This window comes from Eschscholzia californica, unplaced genomic scaffold (genome assembly GCF_041429995.1).
Source record: "Eschscholzia californica isolate CP2 unplaced genomic scaffold, dmEscCali1.0.p SCAF_5, whole genome shotgun sequence".
NCBI classification, from domain to species: Eukaryota; Viridiplantae; Streptophyta; class Magnoliopsida; order Ranunculales; family Papaveraceae; genus Eschscholzia; species Eschscholzia californica.
This window is the reverse complement of record NW_028238472.1, coordinates 15,847,852-15,872,310: the sequence shown is the minus strand read 5'-3', so window position 1 is coordinate 15,872,310 and position 24,459 is coordinate 15,847,852. Positions and strand designations below refer to the sequence as shown.

At 36.5% G+C, this 24,459-nt stretch overlaps 1 protein-coding gene and 2 pseudogenes across 7 annotated transcripts; 2 read left to right on the top strand and 1 right to left on the bottom strand.

Moving 5' to 3' along the window:
- The first annotated feature begins 410 nt into the window (after window positions 1-410).
- Window positions 411-4,264, top strand: LOC147537432 (hexose carrier protein HEX6-like; annotated as a pseudogene). The gene is made up of 3 exons (XR_015225607.1): window positions 411-676; window positions 2,970-3,292; window positions 3,626-4,264. The product of XR_015225607.1 is annotated as a hexose carrier protein HEX6-like (transcript).
- Window positions 4,265-4,300: 36 nt separating this feature from the next.
- Window positions 4,301-10,027, bottom strand: LOC147537431 (putative F-box protein At4g38870). Of its 6 annotated transcripts, none has more exons than XM_086641669.1 (9): window positions 8,594-9,982; window positions 8,083-8,146; window positions 7,936-7,975; window positions 6,817-6,906; window positions 6,660-6,733; window positions 6,511-6,571; window positions 6,327-6,425; window positions 5,780-6,016; window positions 4,301-4,802 (listed from the first exon to the last, which is right to left on the bottom strand). In XM_086641669.1, the coding sequence occupies exons 1-8, from the start codon at window positions 8,635-8,637 to the stop codon at window positions 5,955-5,957; spliced, it is 534 nt and encodes a 177-aa protein (XP_086497795.1). In that variant the 5' UTR covers window positions 8,638-9,982; the 3' UTR covers window positions 4,301-4,802; window positions 5,780-5,954. The 6 variants fall into 6 exon arrangements, with proteins under 6 accessions (XP_086497795.1, XP_086497796.1, XP_086497797.1 ...); XM_086641670.1 differs by having other exon boundaries at window positions 6,335-6,425; window positions 9,661-9,766; XM_086641671.1 differs by lacking the exon at window positions 6,817-6,906 and having other exon boundaries at window positions 6,335-6,425; window positions 8,594-10,027.
- Window positions 10,028-21,233: 11,206 nt separating this feature from the next.
- Window positions 21,234-23,832, top strand: LOC147537430 (protein FAR1-RELATED SEQUENCE 5-like; annotated as a pseudogene).
- Window positions 23,833-24,459: the final 627 nt, after the last annotated feature.

Sequence of the window (24,459 nt, the reverse complement as noted above, 5' to 3'; positions counted from 1 at the left end):
CATAAAATCCCTTTTGTTTTATTACTAGGGTATAGCCCGTACCCTATTTCTATAATGTTACGAGAGTAGCAAATATAAAGTAGAAATGATAATTATAATTACATTAAGTTTGGAGATAACATGACTACTCACTTGTACCTTCTTTAGAAGACATTGATATGACTTACTACATTTATCCCCTTATAGTGCTCTACTTTGTTCTCTACTTCACAAAAGGTGCACTTTCACTTGTCAGGTTCAAATAATTTTGGTATGAGCATGTTTCAGTAATATACTCCATCGAAAATTCCAAACTCAAGAATAAGTAATCGTTTTGAGGAATCAAATCTATATCATCAAGTATAGATTCTCTTTTTTTTTTTTGCAGCTTGAGTTTGAAGCTGCAAAAACGATCCTCCCCTGTCTCCATCCTAAGACTACTCAATGTCACCAATAACCTTCAATTATCTTCTTTTTCTCATCAATATCTCTCCAAAAGTTTCTCTTCTCATCAATCTCTCTCTCCAGCTCTCTCTCTCTCTCACTCTCATCAATCATGGCTGTTGGAGTGTTGGAAGTGGGAGCATCAGCCGAAGTAGGAAGGAAATACAATGGGAGGGTGACAAGATTTGTGTTTTATCTTGTATGATGGTTGCGATGGGAGGTCTTCTCTTTGGTTATGACATAGGAATTTCAGGTGTGTACTGTTAATACTCTAGTAAGGACTTAATAAGGAAACTGTTACTAGTTGTGGATCGCTCATTAAATACTTTATTTTATTAGAGATGTGTATCCTTGGCCTGTTTTTTTTTTTTTGTTGAACCTACTATACAAATTCATGACTAGACAATTTGCAGTTAACCTACTATACAAATTCTCTATGTGTGCTTCCAAATATTGAAATTGCAGGGGTTGGAAGTGTTGGCTCAATAGCGGCTAGGGTTAGGTCCAGTCGGGTTGTATCAGTTGTAACCATAGTACCGAACCCACCAACATTTTCAGCATGGATGGGTATATCGGAGCCCCTTGTTTTTACTCTTGGGTCTCCCTCTCTCTTAGCGCCTCATGGATTGGAGCAGTCTGAGGGAGTTCGGACTGAGCCTATAATCTGTGTTGGGTTTGAACAACATAGATTAGGCCCGGTCTGAGTGCCCCAGACTGCCCAAATCCATGGGTTTTGGACTGCTCAATCTGGAGTTTAGGGAAGTGTCAAGAGAGAGAAGGGCTAAAAGCAAAAGGAAGGAGTGCCTTTAGAGAACCCTTTCAGACTTTCAGCATAACAAGTGAATGTAAAGTGTAAACATACAATTCGTGCCATACATAACATCACCTCAAATTCAAAGTTTGACCTGATCCTTTTTGGGAAGTTTTATAGACAATACTCAGTTGTTTAAGGCAGTGTGTTTTTCACACAAGACTTGGTAAAAACAACTTGACCAAGTTTGGTTAGAGGCGATGTCCATGTTCCTACTTCTCCGACGGAATGTCGCCAGTCAACAACTTCCGACCCATGACCTTAACTCAAAGAAAGAAAAAATATTTCTCATTCTTTTGTCCTCCCGTTGTTGAAACGAGTGGAGAGGGAAAGAGAAAAAGAAGGAAGAAAAAAAAAAGACGAAAGAGTTTTTTTAAGTTAAGGTCGACGCCTGTCGGTGACTCTCCAGCCGGAGAAGAAGTTAGGTGGGCATTGCCCTCAAGATCATTGTCTCAATCATTTATGAGATTGTCTTTATCGAGATTGTCTTCAACAACTTTGGGCATTGCCCATAAAATCTCACATCCCTTTTAACTGAAATTTTGGTAAATTAAATCATTATTATACTGAAAAGACGACGTTGAACAAATACTCACAAAATATTGGAGGTCGTGGCTTTGGGCATAAAGAAAAGTCTCCGACACATAAAGACTTTGGTAAACAAAATTTGACTTATGGAGCATCTTCATTTTGTGAGACAAAATTGGATTTTTTTTTTTTTTTGTCCCGTAATATTCATCTACTATCTTTACGCCTCATAAAATATAGGGGGAATTTGACATACACCCCCACTATTATATGAATATTAGGACTACACCCCCACTTTTTCAAAACTTTTGATATACACCCCCACCTGGACGGAAACCGTCAACTCAGAGGTAAGTTGGGTGTGTGCGAAACACACGCGCCAACCATGACAATTTTACCCTTTGTAGTTGTTGAAATATTTTGAGCGATTTTGACATAAACCCCCACTATTATATGAATTTTTGGACTACACCCCCATTTTTTTGAAAAAACATAATTTTTCAATTTGCCCTCCAACGATCATCTTTTACCTTTTGTCTTATAAATTTATTTATCTTAGACAAGCTAAAAGGTCAAAGTGAAAGAACTATTTGAGATATCAAACTATAGAAAAGATGGGAGGAACTATTTGGGATATCAAGCGAAAGAACTTATTTATCTTATATGGGCGGAACTTATTTATCTTATTTGACATATAAGATAAATAAGTTCTTTCGCTTTGATCTTTTAGCTTGTCTAAGATAAATAAGTTTGTAAGAAAAGAGGTAAAAGATGATCGTTGGAGGGCAAATTGAAAAATTTTGTTTTTTTAAAAAATGGGGGTGTAGTCCAAAAATTCATACAATAGTGGTATGTCAAAATCGCTCAAAATATTTCAACAACTACAAAAGGGTAAAATCGTCATGGTTGGCGCGTGTGTTTCACACACACCCAACTTAACTCTGGGTTGACGGTTTCCGTCCAGGTGGGGGTGTATATCAAAAGTTTTCAAAAAGTGGGGGTGTAGCCCTAATATTCATATAATAGTGGGGGTGCATGTCAAGTACTGAAATGCATGTGTGTATATGTGAAGTAAAGATCTATAATTTCACTTTACACAATTTCAAATATATGGAGAACTCTAAAAACACCAATTAGACAGGTTTCAGACACTTTGGGAATTTGTTTACATGTTTCCACACTAAAATGTGAGTAACCCTAATGGTAGGTGGAGTGACATCAATGGAGCCATTTTTGAAGAAATTCTTCCTAGAGGTATACAAGAGAATGAAAGAGGATAAGAAAATAAGCAACTACTGCAAATTTGATAGTCAACTCTTGACATTATTCACATCTTCTCTGTACATTGCTGGACTTGTTGCTTCATTTTTCGCATCATCTGTCACAAGAGTTTTTGGTCGTAAGCCTTCTATACTCATTGGTGGTGTTGCTTTCCTCCTTGGTACCGCCCTTGGTGCCGCGGCCCTTAATATTTATATGCTCATATTCGGCCGACTAGTACTTGGTGTTGGTGTTGGATTCGCTAATCAGGTATGTCTGACTCAAATTGACTCAGATTTGATTACCACAAAAGATCTTGGCATCTTCCGTACCAATTTTCTTGAAACAAGACCTCGCTTTTATTAAGGCTTCAACCACAGGGCGACTATTTAGTCCATCGCTTTTGCACAATCAACACTTTAACCTCTAAGTTCGTATAAGTTAACAGAATGACTCCTAAAACTGACAGTTTCGTTTGTGGACTCCGTTCATCATTGGTTCTCCGATAATTTCTTTGCAAGTTCTACCCTTGTTTTTCTATTGATTTTGTCATTTCCTTCACTTATCCATTTTATGTTCTTTCCTTCTTGTTCGTTTCATCAGGCAGTCCCACTATATCTATCAGAAATGGCACCACCTAGATACAGAGGAGCAATTAGCATTGACTTCCAATTTAGTGTTGGCATTGGAGTTTTATCAGCCAATCTCATATCTTTCGGCAGCGAAAAATCAAAAGTGGTTTTGGCTGGAGAATTTCACTTGCCATGGCTGCAGTTCCAGGCCTTGGTCTTAACTCTTGGTTCCATTTTTCTTCCTGAAACTCCAAATAGCCTTATTGGACACAAAAAGGGGCATGAAAAGACGTTACGAAATAACACGAACCCACTTAGAAAAATCTTGGAGAAAAAATATAGGCCTCAACTAGTAATGTCAATTGCAATTCCATTTTTCCAACAAGTAACAGGAATCAATGTCATTGCATTTTACGCAACGATATTGTTTCGAACAATTGGTTTAAGCGAGAGTGCTTCACTTATATCTGCAGTTTTGACAGGCCTAGTGGGCCTTTGTTCAACATCCGGGTCGATGTTTGCAGTCGATATGCTTCACCTATTTGATTGATGTTTTTCATTTTACCTGACTGGCTGACTCATTTATAGAATAAGCCAATTACCCAATAGAAATTCATGATTATCGAGCCGAACTGGATAGATATTAATAAGCCACTCACCAATAAATGTTAGAACGATAAGCAACTTCATAAATTGATCATAATCGGAGAAATCAAGAAAATGTATATCACTACAAAGAACGGAAAAAGTGTTGATTTAATAGTCTTGTATGTTTGGCTCAAACGGACTCAAAATCAGCAAAATCTTCCTTGAGTCGAAGTCGAGATGAACTACTTTAATCACAGACAACAATTAGAACCCTAATCACAGACAACAATTAGAACCCTAATCACAGTTGTATGTTTCTTACCTGTTCAGTCAGTACATGTTTTAAGTACATATGATTTACCTGCTCTATTGATCGAACAACATTACAAGGTTTATCAACCTGCTCTATACTTGAGATTCATCAACAACAAAATTAACAAATGATTTACCTCCTGGGTTCAAGAACATTAACCCAAGTTGATCGAACTACTTAGGAGGGAATTGATATCCTAGGTTATAATGGCACGCTTTTTGAGCTTTCCAAGCACATAACAACTTTTCTCTTTTGTGTTTATGGCTGCAACATCTTGGGGAAACGCACAATTTGTACCAGGGGAGACCTGCGTGCAGTTAGACAAGAAAATGATTAGTATTTTTTTCTGAATCAGATTTGAAATCTGACTTGAGGTCTGAATAGAGTTTAGTCATAAAGTGAAGTGTTTGTTTTCTACCGGACTCTGTCTAAATGGCTGTCTTTGTTCAAGTTAGATCTGAATTCTGACTTGATGATTGACTTGAGTCATAATAGAGTGTTATATTCTGTCCGACTCATATAAAAATGGCTAACTTAGGTTGATTTTGGGTACATTGAGTCACACTATTCAGATCCCGAAGAGCCAGATGCAGGCAAAAGAAAAAGAAACACCACCTAAGAGTTGTTTATTTGTTCAGCTTAATCAAGGACTTGGCTAATTTGTACTTCATTATCGAGCAAAACGAATCCGAAAAATAAAATAGCACAACTTAAACGTCCTCAACAAGAACTTAGTGATCTGATTGATTGATTTAGCAACTACTAATATCTAAAACCTCTACCAGACCATGCAGCTAGAGTCTTCCACTCCTCCATCGCATAAGAAAGAGAAGGTTACTTCTAGAACCTAAAAAAATTTGTTATCCTAATCTTAGCAGTTATCGATGTAGGGGGGGGGGGGGGGGCACTGTGTTCTTTGGGTTTTGGGGAAACAGAGGAAGCAGAAAAAGCTTTTGAGAAGTCTACATACTCTTGTTCTTCATTCACAGAAAAATCATCGTGCAATTTGCACAGTGGAGTAGGTTTGCACGATTAAACCACGTAATCACTTGTGTTCTTCTACGACTGACTCTTATCATCTCTTCTCTAGTTTTGGTGATTTGTTATAACAGATATCATGAACATATCAAGGTTAAAATTTGACTAATGGGAAATAAGGATTTCTTAGAAGAAAACTCAAGATGGCTTACTAGGTAAGAGGTCCGCCAAATGCCATAATCATCAGTCAATTTGCCTGTATCTACAACACGGTAAAGGTATGATGTCATGAATGTATGTACTTACATCGTAAAGGATTTCCCCGAGCTTCAGTTTGATGGCTCCGCTCTTGTATACTAGCATTTTTCCCAGATACCCCTGCGGCAACTCATTCAAACCTTTTCCTGGAGGAGCTATATTTTGGGATGGTGGTGAGCTGCTACTTCTAGATGTCTCTTTCCCCTTGGCACTAGCCTGACGTTTAACAAAAGGTAGGGAAACAGGTAGCTGAAGAAAGAACATGTCTGTTTCTCCACTTTCCTTCTGCCAACACCATCAATTAAGTATAAAAAACCCTGCCTGACTGTATAATGTAAAAGCTAAAGCGGGAGTCCCGGACAATTAGTTCTTATTAAGAATTGTTTCAAACCTTGCTAATATCTAAGAATATGACAACTGTTACAGTGTTCTTGTCGTAGACCTTAAGCCAGATCAAATCTAAGATATTGCCGTCCCAAATAAAGTTAAAAGAACAACCACGAATCCTCAGCTTTCTCCTACATTCCTACTTGACATTTTCTAATACTGTCTTTTGTGTTCTCCTAGATGGTATGGTATTTATCAGATAACTTACCGTCAGGCGTCAGGCCTAGCTCTTCAGCTGGATTTATAGTTGTTTCATCATACTCCAGGTTAACTGATCCCTCCCCAAATTCTTCCTCGTCCAGAAGTTCTAAAAGAAAACTAGTGATTAATAAAAGATCTTGTAACAAAACATCTCATATGGTAAAATATGGGAATGCTATACTAAAGCTTACCTGGGTCACCCAGGTTGGGCCTCCTCATGGGAAGGGTCACTGGGTAGTTACTGTCGTAGTCCTGTATTGTATTCAAAGAAGATAGATATCACAATAAAATTTACTTTTACTAGCAAAAACAGATGGAGCTGAGCAAGGTCAACTCTTACCCAAGGTTCGACATATTTTTTTTCTTTCTTCATTTCATTAGGTGCAGTTGAAGTGGGGCCGTCTGAAGTAACACCTGAGAAGGAAAGAGATATTGCATGAAGCGTCTTGTTTCTTGGGATTCATACTGATGTTTCATTAGATATACGAATTGCTTACCATCACTAGCAGCAACACGTTGAGCTTTGGATCTACTATTTTCACCATGTGACCTTATTGAAGTTGATCCACCGGTATTACAAAATGCAACTTGCATAGGTGGAGCATAAATATTGAAACATTTATAATGGCTAAGAATACTTAGTATCAATCATCTTTAGAGAGCATAAATATTGAAACATTCTATTTTACCATTTACCAAAATTTATGAAATTAAATCTAAACTATTCGACTTATAGGTGGGTTTCCCTGCTCCATAGGACTAGATATTTTAATCAAGGGACATTTCAAGTCTTTGATGATTTATATTCTCTTTCTTATCATTGTGTGATCAAGTTGAACACTCATCTACATATGGTATTACAAAATTAAACTTATGCCACTAAAATTACTTGACATCCAGACTTCTAAATACTCGAGTTATTTGCTCTTTGAATCTGAGGAAATAGCAAGATATTGCAAATTGGAGACTACTGTAATGAATGGAAACCCCACAACTAAGTTAGCTCAAGGATCTTCACAATCAAAAGAAAGCTAAATAAGAGTGCGTGATATGGTTTCAATGCTATGATTCATCTAATATATAACTTTCTAGAAACTAATTATTGTGGACAACTTAATGATTTCAATTATTAGTCGTAGAACTAGCAGATCAACAATTGTATATCAAAACACATCATAGTTCAAAACCGCATGAAGATGGGAATGTGAGATATAAACCACGACCCAAATTTATCAAAATATACCAATATCCATGTAAAATATAGCACTATAAGAAAGATAATGAGATAATGAAGGCTTTTATGAATGATAAATAGACTCCGTTTCCTTAGAACCCTTTTCTGACTGTTTCCGCAGTAACTTATACTACTTGAGACATTGCAGGTCGACCTAGCAAGTAAGAAAGTTCACTTCTTCAGATCCCGTAAAAATTTCAGAAGGATTAGGATGAAATAAGTCAGTCCCACTGACTCTAAAGGGTAACAATAGCATTGATTATTTTGACTTGACCAAATTGGCATGCACGTAGATTAAAATGTTCATTTAGTACGAACTCATCTATAGAAGATGAACATTTTAGGGTCCAAAATTAAAGAGTGATATAGGAAAACAACTTACACTTTTTATCAACTTTTGGCATCTGCCTTCGTGATCTTTCCTGTGAACGGGGAATAAGAAAAAGTATTGTATTTGAACAAAGTACTTACAAAGGTAAATTTCTATAGAGATTAAGAAAGGATAGGAAAACAGATTAAAGACTAGTACATTGACATGTCTCAGCACCTCCGTCATCTGGGCAGCTTCTGCTTCTGCTTCTGGAAGTGTTTCACTGCGTGAAACTGAAATCGTTACTTGTGCTTCCAAACATACAACGGTTTTGTTTTTCTTTCTTCACGTCACCACCTCGACCAGTAAACTAGTAAATTATTGGGTATGAATGTTAACATCAATCTTTTTTTTCCTCATATTCACGTCTTCTTTTTTCTGTAGTCAGTTATGACTACATTACATCTTTGAATTTCATGAAGAGAACTACATTAACTTTACAGAATTCTAAATAAACAAGCATGAAACACTTAGCAATATAAATCAACTATAGAGATAAAAGCAAAGAAAATACAAATGTCCATACGTTTAAGTAGAATTCGGAGTTACAATGCAAAATTAAGATTTGATGCAAAGTGAAGAATGTTTGTTTTGTTACTTGTTACTTTTGTACAGGAAAAAGACTTGGAATAAAGCTTGTGAATGAGGAGCACGGATCAAGGATTTGTACCAGTTCTGATGTCTTCTTTTTTCGATCATAATGATGGTGAACATCTATTTCGCATGTGGCCATCACTTGTCGTACTCCAATGATAATTAAGTTTGTCCCTTGAATGGCTTCAACTTGGAAAACCCAATCATTTCCTTTCCAATTAAAGTGAATAATTTCTTCAATCCAATTACTACTCTTGTCTTCCTCTTCGCGTAGAATCCACATCTTCAAAATCTTTTGTGTTCTATCTATCTCTAAAATAGCTAAACATCCATCCACCTCTAACAAATGATCTACGCTCCCAAGAGGAATAGGAATCGAGATCATCTTGATTGTCTCATTTCTAACATCAAATGCTAATATAAAATTGAACATGTCGTAAGATGTATGCCCACAAGGCCTCCAAAAAATAAAACCATTTGCATAAATATAATCAAAATAGCCAACATCACATGGTAGTCTCACATCAATTCTTCTCCAACAAGTGTCTTTGCCTATAGTGAATACCTCACAAAACCTAATCTTCTTAACCTGAATGTCATCTTTAGGGTATACGTACCATAAGCGAATGGCTTTATATACCTTACTTATAGGATCAAATCCTAATCCATACATTTCAAAGGAATGGGAATCAAATTCTTCAAAACTTTCCATTATCTTTGTATCCTCCTCTAGTGTGCCCAATTTTCTTTCTTCTCTAGTGCTAAGATTGTAAAGAATAATTGAGTTTTGGTTGCACGTCTCGCGAAAACATATCAAACCATTTACGGGTTTTAAAGTACACAAGTCATTTGTTAAAACCTTATGAGTTTCACTATCTGCTGCACATTCACGTAGATGCATTGAAGATAAAGAAGTTTCATGTTCCAATATACGGAAAAGGAGCATGGGATTGTTTTTGGGATTGTTCTTGGATCGGGTGAAATATAAATCATGAAAGTGTGAATCGTGTTGAATAAAGTACTGCCAATGTTTAGATACTGATTTAAAACGCATCAATGACTTTATAGGAAGTCTTAGCATTATCTCTAATACTAAATTATCAAGAAACATAATATTAGTAGGGTTGGGAGTATGATAATTACCACTATCCATCTTTCTCTTCTTCATGGCTTTCTCTTTCTCTGCGTCTTCTTTCCTCAATTTTTTTCTCTCTGTTTCTATCCATAAGAATACCAAGTTTTTTTCCCCTTTACTCCTTTATATAGTAGATTTGGGTGGGTTTCTGATTTGAGGATTAGGTTAGGAAGAAAATTACTTTTGTAGGGAATTTACGGATTTTGGTTCAGTTTTGCAACTTCCCATATTTCTGATTTGGGTGGGTTTCCATACTTTTTTAGGGAATTTCCATATTTCTGATTTGAGGATTTTGGTCCAGTTTTAGGGAATCCCAAATTCCATGGAGATGATGAAAGGAATCGTTCTATGGGAATTTACTCACCGCTCATCTTTGGTTACTTTTCACTCCACTTTCCTTTATGATCTGGACCATTGAGAGATTCAACGGTCCAGATCTGATTTGTGCAGAGGGACTTAGTCATAAACTCGCTGGTTTCGCGGACTAGACTGATATTCCGCAAAATTTGAAAAGTAGCAAAACGAAGCCACGTGGCCCCTCTTAATTGGGTCGCTACAGTGTGGCTTTCGCCCCAAACAGCATTATTACTCAGTCCTTCCGAGCCAATGATAGGGTCTTAAAATCGGGATGGTTGATTTTAATCAACCGTCCAGATTATAAAGGATGAAAATTTAAAAACCTTTCAAAATTGGGAGATTTTAAAAGGCCTCCCCGTTTTTGTTAAAAGGCCTCCCCATGGTTTCGTTGACTTAGTAAAAAACCTTTGACTTAGCTTGGTTAAAGGGCCCTCCTCTTTGAATGGGTGAAAAAAACCCCCTTTAAAGGTGTATTTCACCCACATTTTCTCTCCTCCATCTCATTTTCTCTCTCTGCCACATCATTTGACCACGCCACATCATCATCTTCTCCGGCAGGATCGCCGGCCGGCCAAACTTCCGGCCGGCGAGCTTCAAATTTTTTTTTTTTTTTTTTATTCTCTCTCTTCTCTCTCTCTCCAAAAAAAAAATTTTTTTTTTTTTTTTAACTCTCTCTCTCTCTCTACAGATCTAGAGAGAGAGAGAGAGAGCATATCTATGTCTGCGAACAGATCCAAAACGGATCTGTTCGCAGACCTCCAAAGGGTCTGTTCGCAGACCCTTTGATGGTCTGCGAACAGATCCAAAACGAATCTGTTCGCAGACCTTCAAAGGGTCTGCGAACAGACCCTTTGAAGGTCTGTTCGCAGACCAAGGTCTGTTCGCAGACCTCTAATGGGGTCTGCGAACAGATCCATGATCTCTCTCTCTCTAGATCTCTCTCTAGAGATCTAGAGAGAGAGAGAGAGTTAAAAAAAAAAAAAAAAATTTTTTTTTGGAGAGAGAGAGAAGAGAGAATAAAAAATAAAAAAAAAAAAAATTTGAAGGTCGCCGGCCGGAAGTTTGGCCGGCCGGCGACCTACCGGAGAAGATGATGATGTGGCGTGGTCAACATCTCTGGTCTTGGGTTAAGTTTGACCTAACGGCGTTAACTTTGCCGTTAGGTCAAATATTGATGAAGGAGGTGCTCTTTTGTAGAGGGGGCCCTATAACCAAATGGGTTATAATGAGGGGCGCTTTTAGCGGGGAGGCCTTTTAACAAAAACGGGGGGGGGCCTTTTAAAATTTCCCTTCAAAATTTCACACAGCTTTCTCTCTACCAGTGCTTCCCCTCAACTAGGGGTGGGATTTTGGCCCAGAACCCGCCCACGACCGTTCGAGTCCGAAGGGTCAGTGACCGTCTGAGGCCCGAATCAGTCAGTACCCGCCCGACCGAAAGAGCTTAAGTTGACGGACGCGAGAACAGGTCCTTACCCAATGATCCGACCGAGTCCGCCCGACCGAACCCTGCAATACCCGTCCGTTTATCCTACTCGTTATACCCGCCCGCCTATATGATTGGTTTTAAGCCTTTAGATTTGGAGGGTTAGCTACAACCTTCAGATTTCAAGAGTAAAAATATATAACCCTACAAATCATTTTTCTTAATCTTGTCTTCACCTCTCTACTTTTCTAGTCTCTTTCTCCTTCAAATCTCAATATTTCATTAGTAACCCTCGAATCCACAATACAACGATCGTAATCCACGAGAAGAAGAATAGAACTGATGGTAATTCGTGAAAAATCTCAATGATTATCTTTTAATTTTGTATTCATTTACCTTTTGGAATTATAAAGTGAGAGTTTAGAAAGTTGTATTTACCTACTAAACAGTTTTAATTTCGAATAAAAATTTCTTTATTTGTCAATTAGTGACCGGTGCCCGACCGACCGATACTCGGTTTGTCCGGCTATCAAAACGGTCACGGACGGGCACTTTGTTGGAGAAAAATCTGAAATGTCTGCCCGTTTTGTCCGGATGTCCGAGTGGACAATTAAGACTTGTGTCCGTTCCGCCCGGACCGGTTGAGTTAGTGTCCGTTGCCCGCCCGTCCGGACCGATTCCCACCCCTACCCTCAACTGAACCCTAAACCATCAAATTCACTTCTTATATTCTCTTGTCGATTTTCATCATAATAAGAGGTAATCCTTGCTCTTTCAAGTCTTGTTTATTGCATTGTAGAGTTCTTATTTTCATCTCAATAGATTGTTTAAGAAAACCTAAAAATTTCAAAAACTATAACCAAACATAGCGCATACTTTGTTTATCGATTCATACTCCTCATTTCACCAATTTTGAATTATTATTTCTTGTTAAACGTTGGACTTTATTTTTTGTTTACTGTTTTTCAATGTTTGAGGTTGATTTTTGTTTGTGGTATGTTTGAGCTTGATTAGGTTTGGGTTTGATTAATGAAGATTTGTATACCTTACTAGAACATGTTAAAGTACCTTCTTTAGGTGTTAAAAGTACTTAAAAACTATGGCTAACCTCAATGAAGACCAGAAGCAAGTTTAAATTTTTTTTTGTTGTTTACGTTGATGTGCATAGATTTTGAAATTTTTTTTGCAAAATTAATCAGTTGTTGAAACAAGTAAGTTTTTATGTGAACTCAGGAGTTTAATGACAATGGACTCTATAGATGAAAGCAAGAAAAGATTATATGTGCTCGCGGTCGAAGGAAAGGTAATCTACAGGTGAAATCTTTTGAGAACTCTAGAAATTCCAAATCGACAGTTCACCTTGTGCCCGAAAATGGTATGCAACTCCATTTATATCTAATTTAACTAAAAATGCTTGTACTCCATCCTCCTGTTGTGTTACAATCTTCATTGTATCATTTGCAGGGCTTCATATGAGGGGATGCGACTTTTGGTGTTGGCTGGACCAATTGCAGATGTGTCGATTATCATTTTTGAAAATACAACTTCAAGAATCGCAGTGATGAGGTTAAAGATGAAAAACAAAAAACAAATACGTTTAGTGTTATGTATTTTGTAGTTGTTAAAGTACTAAATATTGGTGAATATGGGTTTATTTGGACTTCTTTGGCAGACATTTACTAAATCCCGGATGTTATTTTCAACTCTCTCTAAAAAAACTACTATAATTTACTTCTGCTTCTACAACCTATCTGCCTTATAAATTGCTCTGTCTTCTTTAGTCACTAACTCACTATGCTTCGCGTCTCGTAGTGAATTTGGTTCCTGTAAAGTTGAATTTAGATAGTGAGAAACGACAAGGTTGACGCAAACCCACCAATACTAAATCAAAATTTATCTCCTCAACAATACTCCCACAAAGCTATATGCCAAATTTGCTAGAAAGTTTGGCACTTACCCATTGAATTCTATAATCCCCTCACTCCATTCTCCACTCATTTAGTATCTTTCATCACTTGTATCATACCATCTGCACAAGCTTATTGGTTCACTTACGTGCCTACCAAATATCTGCGTGAACATGTAGTAGTCCCTACTTGCCGCACAAGCTTTGGAATATCAAAGATGGATGGATGCTATGGCTCTTGAATTTGATACGCTGTTAACATAAAAATTTGTTCTCACCTTTCTCAAAATTCGGTGAGGTGAAAGATCAAGATAGTATATATTATCTTGTCTCAAATTAGAACTCTTGCCGACAGAGGACCCTTCCTCTCCAAGCTAACTAACCGATTCATTTATAGTGTATAGTAGCAAAATTTTGGCAGCGTTTTGCTTCATTGTTCAAGTACCACATCATGGTGCATCAACATTGGTTCACTTCGGGTTTGTCTTCAACAGCTCGGGATTCCTTCATCAAAGCACGGGACGGCCTAGAGAAAGGTTCGGGACAGCTGCTCGGGACAGCTCAGACGTGCACGAGACACCTCTCTTTGGCTGGATCTTCAAGTTTTGTGTCCGGAATGTGGAGACCTAGCCGGAGCTAGTTAGGATGGTTCCGGTCACTCTTTTGGCCGGAAAGCTTAGGGCTTTTGTTCCCCATCCTATTGGCTAGCTTCTCATGTGGTTTGATTTGATTTTGGGTTAGAAATGTCTAGAGAGAGAAAGCTTGAGTAGTCTTTAATGGTGGTTCGTGATAAATGAAGAAGATGATGGGGATTGCTACGGGGAACTCTGGTTTTTGCTCGAGGACCACCATTTTGGCAATTCTAAAGGGAATCCAGAATTTCACTAAGGGGAGATAGGATGCACCTGGATACTCATATTTTTCGTAGATCTTAGCCTCGCACCACATCGAAAAAGTTAGATTCTCTCTTCATCTTTTTCTCATTTATTATTCATTCACCATATTTATCTATCTCTTGTATTCGGATACTTTTGAAGCATGATTTGATGTGATGAATGACTTATGATTTGTTGAAATGTTAATTGAATTGATGATGGGCCTAGAAAGGTTACCCTAAATAGGTCTACACCCGCAAGTGCACGGGCGTCAAGTAATAGTTCCGGTAAGACCGGTTCGTTCCTCAGAGACTAAGTCAAACCTATTCTAAGACTTGGAAGTAACTCGGTTTTTCTTCAAAGTTGGGTTTTGGTGATAAAAGAAAAATAAAATAAAATTAAAATACTAAAATGAACAACGGGAGATGAACTCAAATGGGGGAGAAGACCTAGGATTTTAGAATATGTTTTAACAAATATTAGTGATGAACTAAACATGCTTATCTTTTCTTATCACTCAAGTTTTGGTAACCGATCGTACCAAACCTCGGAAAATAGTCGAATTGAAACCAAATAACGCTAAAGTCTAAATTCAAAGTATCGTAATATTAAAGTTGCAACTACTAACTATCAATCTATAAGCATGATTCATTAAAGAATTTAATCTAAACATGAACCATCAAATCAAAAGCATCGTTAGTGAAGTAATCTTCGTATATCAACACCTAGAATTTAATATTACTACGATTAAAGAACATTAAGATAATAGACATGAAAGGAACATCAACATCATACGTTAAAACTTCATTAAAAATCCTAGATTGAGATATTTAGGTACTCATAGTTATCAAATTCATTACAAAGAGTTTTAATATAAGAATCAAGAGTGGAAGACAAGAGAGATATCACCCAATATTAAGCTTCCATGATAATGGTGATGAACATTGATGTAGATGAAGAAGGTCGATTAATGTTGATGAGAGTCCCTCTCACAAGGACAAAAAGAAAACTCAAAGAACCATTTTCTTTAATCTCTCTCTCACAAAAAGATTTAAGAAGTTTTGTTCTCTCTCTATCTCTCTTCTCACCAAAATAAATTCTTTTAACAAAGAAGAGAAAAAAGAAAATATGTAGAAATTTGTCTCCCTTTACAATTCTCTCTCTGTACTCTGTTTTCTCTCTTTCTCACTCTAAAAGTTGTTTCTCTAACAAAATCTCTCTCTCTCTTTTCTATATTGTTTTTACTTTCTCTCACAAAAAGAAATACAAAGAAAAGAAAGATAAGAAGATGATGATGCTCTGGTTCTCCCTCTATTGAATGTATTCTGTTTTAGCTTAAGGGAGGATCTCCCCAAAGATGAGATAATTCTTCACTCTGTTTTCTGTCTTCTTGTATAAGAGATAAAGCCAACCAAATCAATCTCTCTCCCTCTCTAGATATCTCTACTTGAAATCTTTCCTATCTTCATTCCAAATTCGAAATATACCCAGCTCTCTCAATCCAATCTCTTCCAATCTTTCTAAAAAAAACTCTTGGTATCTTTCTCTTTGTGCTCAGTTTATGATGTTACGCAACACGTGCACGTGACCAGCCAATATGAATATCATTTCGGTTTAGAACAGACAAGACTTTGATTACCCTCTCAATACATTTCGCCTCGACTACTACCTCACGGTCATACACTTAAAAAATTTAAGTCACTCAGAAATGGTTCACTCAATGTGCGAGTATGAGTATGAAAGCAAACTCAACACATTACAAAAGACGGACTAAATTTTTCGTAAACGACTGATCTCATAGGAAGGAAACAACCACTGATATGGAATGGGGAAGCTAACCAACTCTTCTTACCTGATCTACTGTCTAATAATGCTTCCTAGAGGTCGATAGACACTGATGAGGATATGACTAGAACTCCTGAGAACTCGACTTCTTCAAATCTTCAAGAACTACTTCAAGGGATAAACAAAAACAACTAAACAAACACTTTTTTTTTTTCCTTTTCTATTTCCTTTTTTTTTTTTTTTTTTTTTTTTTTTTTTCTTTTTTTCAATACGCTTCTGGTAATAAAACTCAAAATACACAACATACTTTCTTAACACTTTCCTTGGGTATAATTCTCTCCACTTTGCTTCATGCCTTATTCTCAGGGTTCTAAATGATAAGGTTCCTATCTTCCTCTAGTTGACACTGTTTTCAAGTTTCTCAGACTACAAGATAAAGTTCGCTTCCTGATGACATCCCTAGTGGTTGTAAAATTTGAACTCAAGAGATCAAATGAGTTCTCATTTCAATATTGCGAGGTTGAGTAGCTCTTCATTCTACTCAGAATTAGCTCAGAAGAGATCACTCAAAACAACAAGAAAGGCTCAGAATCTCACATAGGTTAAGTCTCCACTAATGATCGATTAAAGTCTCTCAGAAAAGTCAACTCTTCACCTATTTAACACTCACATGGCTAGTGCACAGACAACCTCAAGACTCGAAATTCGTGGAAAAACTTTTAGCAAAAGTGTAGTACAACCAACTAGACTCTATAACTATTAACAAGCAAAAATAACTAGACTCACATTTTCAATCCAAAAATTTAAAATTTTGAAAAATTTTGAACCCTTTTGAATTTTTGAAATAAGGATTTAACAAAAAAATTCATTCCCCTGTCCCAAACTTAAACCGAACATTGTCCTCAATGTTCTGAAGACTATGCAAAAAATAACAGGGTGAAGGGAAAGATATTACCCGATTCAGCGTCCTCTGCATGGGTTGCCTCCCAGAAAGCGCTAAGTTTAACGTCTTCAGCCAGACGAAACAGATGATTCGAAAAATGGAAAAAAATTATACCTACTGGATGACAGAAGTGTAACTAACTGTAAACCAATATTCGATACATCTGTGGGTCCACCCAAAACACAAAGTTTTGGGTGAACGATAGTCTCACATTTTTGTGAATCGGTGATAGTGTAAGTGAGACTATCAAGTAAGAAGGGCAATCCCCAAACTTAGACGACAATAAGGTCGTTAAGTTTGGGACCGCACTAGAGAGAGTACAGATCGGATAGAATGGGTCTTCATATGGATGATCGACAGAGGGAGTGAGTGCTTCAAAATCTACACATGGTTTTGAGGGACAAAATACAAAGCAATCTAGAGGACTATCAACGACACCTGGATTTAAATTGGAGGTCTCTAAAACAAGTACTTCGGGTTCCTTTAATAGAGAAACCCTAATATCAGACTCACACTCCCTAGAAGTCGGCTTAGATAAACCTTCTATACTCTCTTTGATCGCGATGTACTCAGGGTCCTTAAAGAATTCTATATCCTCACCAAAGTCAAGCGAGACAATGGTCTCATTTAACACATTTATCAACCATGATTCATCGTCCTTAAGCGAGTCAGACGACTTCAAATCAACAACCTCTTCATGTTGGGACCACGATCTATCCATCTCCTTTTTTTATTTTTTTATTTCTTATTTTTTTAACACGAAAATCGAGGAAGCACTACGAAGATCTTATAAAAAGTACCCACTAACAGGGGATTCGTGGGTGATTAGAGAAAGTTACCTCCCGTTCGAGACGGGCGACGACCTTTGCAGATGAATACAAAAAATTAAAAAAATGTAAATTTCTTCTTTTGAGGTCCTCCTTGTTGCATCTCCTCTTTAGCTCCTTAGTGCTCTACACACCAAAAATTGAAAAGCAAGTCAAAGTATTCAAAAAGTCAAAACTTACCAAAAATAAAAACTTTCCAAGTTTAGAAAAAATTTCAAACATAGTCCCCGGCAGCGGCGCCAAAAACTTGATGGGCCTAAAAAGTACCTAAATAGGTCTACACCCGCAAGTGCACGGGTGTCAAGTCATAATAAATTCCGGTAAGACCGGTTCGTTCCTCAGAGACTAGTTAAGCTTATTCTAAAACTAGGAAGTAATAAGATTTTTCAAATGTTCTGATTTTGGTTTTAAAATAAAATATATAAAATATTAAAACAAATAAAAAGATGAACTCAAATGGGGGAAGAAGTCTAGGGGTTTCGGAATCTACTACATAAAATCACCTTTAAAACAAATAGTTATCTAATCAATCCTCTTTTTTTATAACTCGGAATTTCAGATAATGAACTATCTTAATTCCGGAAGATGTTTTCGTTTAAACCCAATAATCTATAACAATGTAATTGTTTATTTCGAAAAACAAATCTCTAAACTATTGTTTATCAATCAATAAGCATATATCATCAAAGAATCTAATCTAAGCATGATATATCAAATTTAAAAGTATAAACAATAAAAAGAAAATCAATTCTACAAATTAAAACAATTTCAACTTTGAATCACAATCAAGAGAATTAACAAAGTAAAAATATGTCTCTAAAAGTTCAAGTATGAGTTTCATCCTAAAACCCTAGAAAAACAATGTTAGCTAATCATGATCAAGATTAAAACTAAATAGGAGAGAAAAAGGAGAAGACCTAACTTTTTCTCGCTGGAAATCGTTTCTTCTGCTGATTTTCCCGTCTGCAACCAAACGCGCCTTAAGGAATTCGATTTTCTCGTCTTCCTGGAAACAATTTCTCTATGGGAAAATTATTTTCCCACAGATTTTCTCATCTTCCTCACTGTTTTTTCTCTCTAACTTTCTGTAGTCTCTCTCTCTTTACTGTTTTTCACTTTCTTCTAATATTTCTCTCACTAAAATTATTAGACAGAGAAGGAAAATACAGTAATAGTATGAATCATTAATGGATTAAACTTCTGATTTTTCAATACAAATCTTTCTTAATATCAACTCTGTTTTCTCTCTTTCTCACTCTGCAAATACCCTCTTCTCTCTTACAATCACTCTTTCTCTCTCTATTTATCTCTCTTTTCTTTCACAAAAAAGAAAGAATACAGAAGAAGTAGAAAATGAAGATGATAATGGTGTAATTTTGGTCCCAGCCGAGAGATTATCTCTCTCTCTTTCTCTGATATTTCTGTGGTTTGGTGAGCTCGAGAGAGGATGATTTGACCCCCCAATCCGAGATAATCTACTTCCTTGTTCTCTGTTCTGTTATATAGATAGTAGAAGAAGAATTAAAACAATGCCCCAAAACCCGTCGATTCTGTAAATAAAATCTTCCACTTCTCAATCACTTTACTTTCCTTCTTAATCTCTCATAAAATATCAAGCAAATCTTTCTCTGTCCTCTTTCCTTCTCTATAGAAAACCCAGCTATCTTTTTCTACTATATTTTATGAGATTTCCAATTCAAAATTTCAGCTGAACAGACCACTACCCTTTTGGTTCACTACAGCTAGCCTAATCAAATCCCTCAATCTCCTTTAGAAATAATTTCGACCAATCTTTGTAGCAAATCTCTCTTGGTATCTCAAATTCGAATCTGACTTTCTCTCTCTACTGTATCTATAAGATTTCTAGAGAGAATAATGATTTTAGTTTCTAAAATTCCCTCCTCTTTCCAACTCGGTTAAGAACATTTTCAATCGAATCTCCAAATCCAGCCGATCTTCATTAGTTTCTCTTTCTGAAATATTTCTTCATCGACCTCTATACTTTCCTCTTTCATCTCATTCTCTGTTCTTTCCTTTTAGCTCTTTACTGGTTTTGTTTAACAAAAATGATACACCTCCCGGTTCATTTCCCGGCCGAAACCCGGCCGGGTGAGTTGGCTTGCCAACCGGGAGGTGGAATCATGACGTGGGTTAGTTTGAGTTGGATTTAATGTGAAATCTGTTTTTAGTCCCTCCTATTATACTTAATTATACTTGAGGACCCCAATAAAGATTACCAAAAATCAGATTTTAGGGCAAAATAGTTGTTGGCTTGGTAGGGTTTTCTCTCTCCCTCCCTCTGTTAGAACAAAAATTGCCACCGCCACCACCACCACCAAGCTCCGACCTTCATCTTGTTCATTTTCCACAAGCTCTAGTTAGGTGTTTCTCCCTCCCTCACTCTCTCTTTCTATCTTATTTACTTTCTCTCTCTAACTATTTTACATTAGACTGGAATTTGAAAACCCTAGATATGTTTTTAAAAACCCTAATTGTCTTCCAAATCTTGTTGGAGAAGGACAGTAGAATCGTGGTAAAGGGTTAGGAAGGAGTTGGAACAAGAATATTGACTTTTCCTTTGTATTTGGAATTGAATGATTTTGGTTTATGTTTTAGGGTGAACAGTGGCGAAATCGATTCCAGGGATTTGATTATTAGCAATGAAATCACTTCAAACTTGAAAACCAGGATTGTCTTGTTTTTCTGATAAAGTTGGTCCATAAAACCCTTCTAAACCAGCTTCTAGTAAGTGTTTTTTGTCAATGGACTTCACATAAGAAGCCATCTCTGTAATCCAAGCCTATACCAAGAACAATTAGCAGTCCATTTATGAGCCACTCCAGTCAAGTTATTGTATCTTGTCATAACAGTCTATCACAAATAAAAAACACACTCAAAATCAAAATTTCAAAACGAAAAACACCAATTTGAGAAACATCAAGAATGAAAAGTGACTACCCAAATAGCAAGATCTCAAGGGGAACAGAAAACGCTTACAAAGTTTCAAATAGTAATAGAAAATGGGTAATTGAAATCAATCAAATTGGAGTGTTAATGGTAGAAACAGTAACTATATACCAAAACCACTAATTGTTTCAATGCTCCAGCTGAAATAACTATTTCTTTATTAGGGTTTATTGAACAAAGCTTGTATAGTGTAGTTAGGGCATCTTTTTTACCCCGTTCGACTTACTATTTCTTTATTGCAAAAATCTTGTTTGAGTTTGATTAGTCTACTAGACTTCATTATTAATAACTTAGCTTTGTCATAATTACTTTATAATTTTGGCCGATCCAATATTAACTTCACATAACTATGAGAAGTTCACTTTAGTTAAATGATCCCATGTATATCTATTCAATTATGGATTGGACTTTTTCATTGGTTACATACAACTTTAATTTTTAGTAGTTGAAGTAGTTAGAATCTGATAATATTTGCTTAATAGAGTGTCTTTTGCAGAGATGGCGCAATCTTCAGAAAGTGAACATATGGATGATTTTGAGCTAATGTCTGAGAAAGAAAGTGACAAACATAAAGAAATAATTGTACCAAGTGTTGGTTTGGAGTTCCAAACCATTGATGAAATGTATGAAGTATGTCTTTCTTACGCTAGAAAAGAAGGGTTCTCAATAAGCAAACGATCATAAAAAAAAAGGAAGATGTAGTTCGATACATTACACTAACTTGTGGAAAAAATGGGTCAGCTAAATCAGAAAGTAGCAATCCTATTCAACCACAACCTACTAGTAAAACTGGGCGTCTAGCCAAAATTTGTGGGAAGTTGAATGAGAGTGGGAAGTACGAAATTAGTAGTGTTCTTTTAGAGCACAATCATATTCTTAGCCCCGGAAAAGCTCGCCACTTCAGATGTTATCGAAAGATTAATGCACGTGTGGCAAGACAACTTGAAATTAGTGATATGGCAGGAATTAAAGTGAACCGAAACTATAAGCAACATGTTGTAGCAGCTGGTGGACATGAGAATGTCCCATTTAATGAAAGAGATTGCAGAAATTATATACAAAAGAAAAGAGCAATTCGTCTTGGGGAAGGAGATGCTGCAGCTATTCAACGATACTTTTTGACTATGCAGAAGAAGAACAATGGTTTTATTTTTAGTATGGATTTAGACGATGAGGGTTGCTTACGTAATGTGTTTTGGACAGATAGGAGGAGTAGAGAGGCATACAAAGAATTTGGCGATGTTGTAACATTCGATACAACCTACCTAACAAATAGATATGGCCTTCCTTTTGCTCCTTTTGTTAGGATTAACCATCATGGACAATCTATTCTTTAGGGTTGTAGTCTATTGTCTAATGAAGATACAGAGACATTTAGTTGGTTGTTCAGGACTTGGCTTGATTGTATGGATGGTAAGGCGCCTGATGGTATTATTACAGATCAAGATCAAGCTATGCGGTGTGCTATTGAGGAAGTTTTCCCTAACACAAGACAGTGATGGTGTCTTTGGCATATAATGAAGAAGATACCTCAGAAACTTTCTAGGGGTGTGCAAAAATAGACCGAACCAATCAAACCAAACCAATCCAAACCGGTCCAGTCGGTTTTCAAACCAAACCAAACAACGAGTGGTTTGGTATGGTTGTAGATTTCCAAAAACCAACTAGTTTGGTTCGGTAAGTGGATTCACTTTTTAGGAACCATTAAAACCAAACCGAACCAGTCAAGTTCAATTAATATATATAATTATATATTTACATAATTTTTTCTAAAATACATCTATCGTATCTCTATAATTTCATACAAATACATATCTTTCATCAAGTTGCTATAAATAAGAATAACTACTACCCATACAAAACAACAACACTACTACAATATAATGTTACTAGCTAGTATTAGATTAAAACAATTCATGTATCATCAATGTTACTAGCTATTATATAATATTTCGGCGGGAGACCTACACATGTCTTTCATGTTTCAAATGTTTTTTCGATGCATTATGTTAGTTTGATGGTTTCTCCAAGTTTTTCAGGAGTGTTGTCTTGATTTTATACGTCAATGTATGAAGAAAGTAACTCGATTCACCGATTTTCATGGAGAACAAATTGCGTTTTATGGATGGTTTGGTATCCAGTAGTATCCAAACCGCTTATGATGGTTTGGTTAGTCACCGAACCAAACTCTGACCGGTTTGGTAACGGTTTGAAACATCACTAACCAAACCATTAGTGGTTTGGTAACGGATGACACCAAAATACCGGATACCGAACCAACGAACACCCCTATGTCAGAAACTAAGTAGCTACAAATAATACAAGAAGATAAATACTACGCTACATGATATTGTTTATGACACAGTTAGCATCGAAAAGTTCGAGTCTAAGTGGAAATATATGATGGATCATTATAATTTATGGGATAATCGATGGTTGAATGATATGTATAGAGAGAGAGAGAAAACGATAGGTTCCAATATTTGTGAAATGGGCGGGAATGTCTAGTACCCAACGAAGTGAGAGAATGAATGCGTTTTTTGATGGATATGTGAACGCGAAAACATTATTAAAAGTTTTTGTTGAACAATACAACGTTGCTTTAAAGGATAAAGTTGAGAAAGAGGCAAGAGAAGACTTTAGGTCTTATAATTTTGTCTTGCCTTTAGTGACTCCTTTCGAAATAGAAAAACAGATGAGGGACATTTACACACTAGCTAAGTTTCAAGATTTTCACTCTGAACTATCTGGAAAACTTGCTTGTGACTATGTGGATGTTAGAGAGTACGACGCACAGTATGAGTATTTAATTTCAGAGAAAAAGGAATTTAGTAAGGCTAGATATATGGCGTTGTTTCAGCCTACTGAGTGTGAGATTAAATGTAATTGTCTTTTGTTTGAGTCTAAGGGCATTTTATGCCGACATTCACTGATGGTGTTGTGTAGAAATGATGTGAAGGTCATACCAGAGAAATACATTCTAAGGAGATGGAGGAAGGATGTGAAGAGATCTCATACACGGGTTAATGTAAACTATGGCGGGTGCGATACAACACCAGAGCAGAAACGTTATGATGAATTGTGTTTGTTACACTGAAATAGAAGATGAGGCATCTTTGGACGAGAGAAGCACTAATCATTTGAAAGAATGGATGTCGAAATATAAGTTGAAGATGAACTCAAAAGAAGTCCATAGAACTAGTTCTGGGACAAGTCGACAAACGGGTTATACAGTCAACTGTGAGGATAATGCACGTGAAGATATCCATGATCCTGTGTTAGTTAAGTCGAAGGGTCGTCCAAGAGAGACTGGATTTAAAAAGAAACCATACAAAAAGAGAAAAGTAAGTCGTGTTTGTCTAACTTACCTCTATTAATGTTTCATATTTTTCTTACATTGTCTACTATATTAAATCCTATTATATTTGTGTTTATTTTATAGGTTTCATCTTCTAAGATGACTTCATGTGAGCCCGAGGTGAAGACACAAGAGAGTTTGCCCCAAGTATGTTCAACGCCGGAACCTATGATAGTAATTTGTTAACTTTCCTCTTTTCATCTTATTTAGTTAAAATTCTTATCATGTTTGTGTTTATTTTATAGGTTTCATCTTCTAAGATGACTTCATGTGAGTCAGAGGTGAAGACACAAGAGAGTTTGCCCCAAGTATATTCAACGCCGGAGCCTATGATGGTAATTTCTCAACTTACCTCTTTTCATCTTA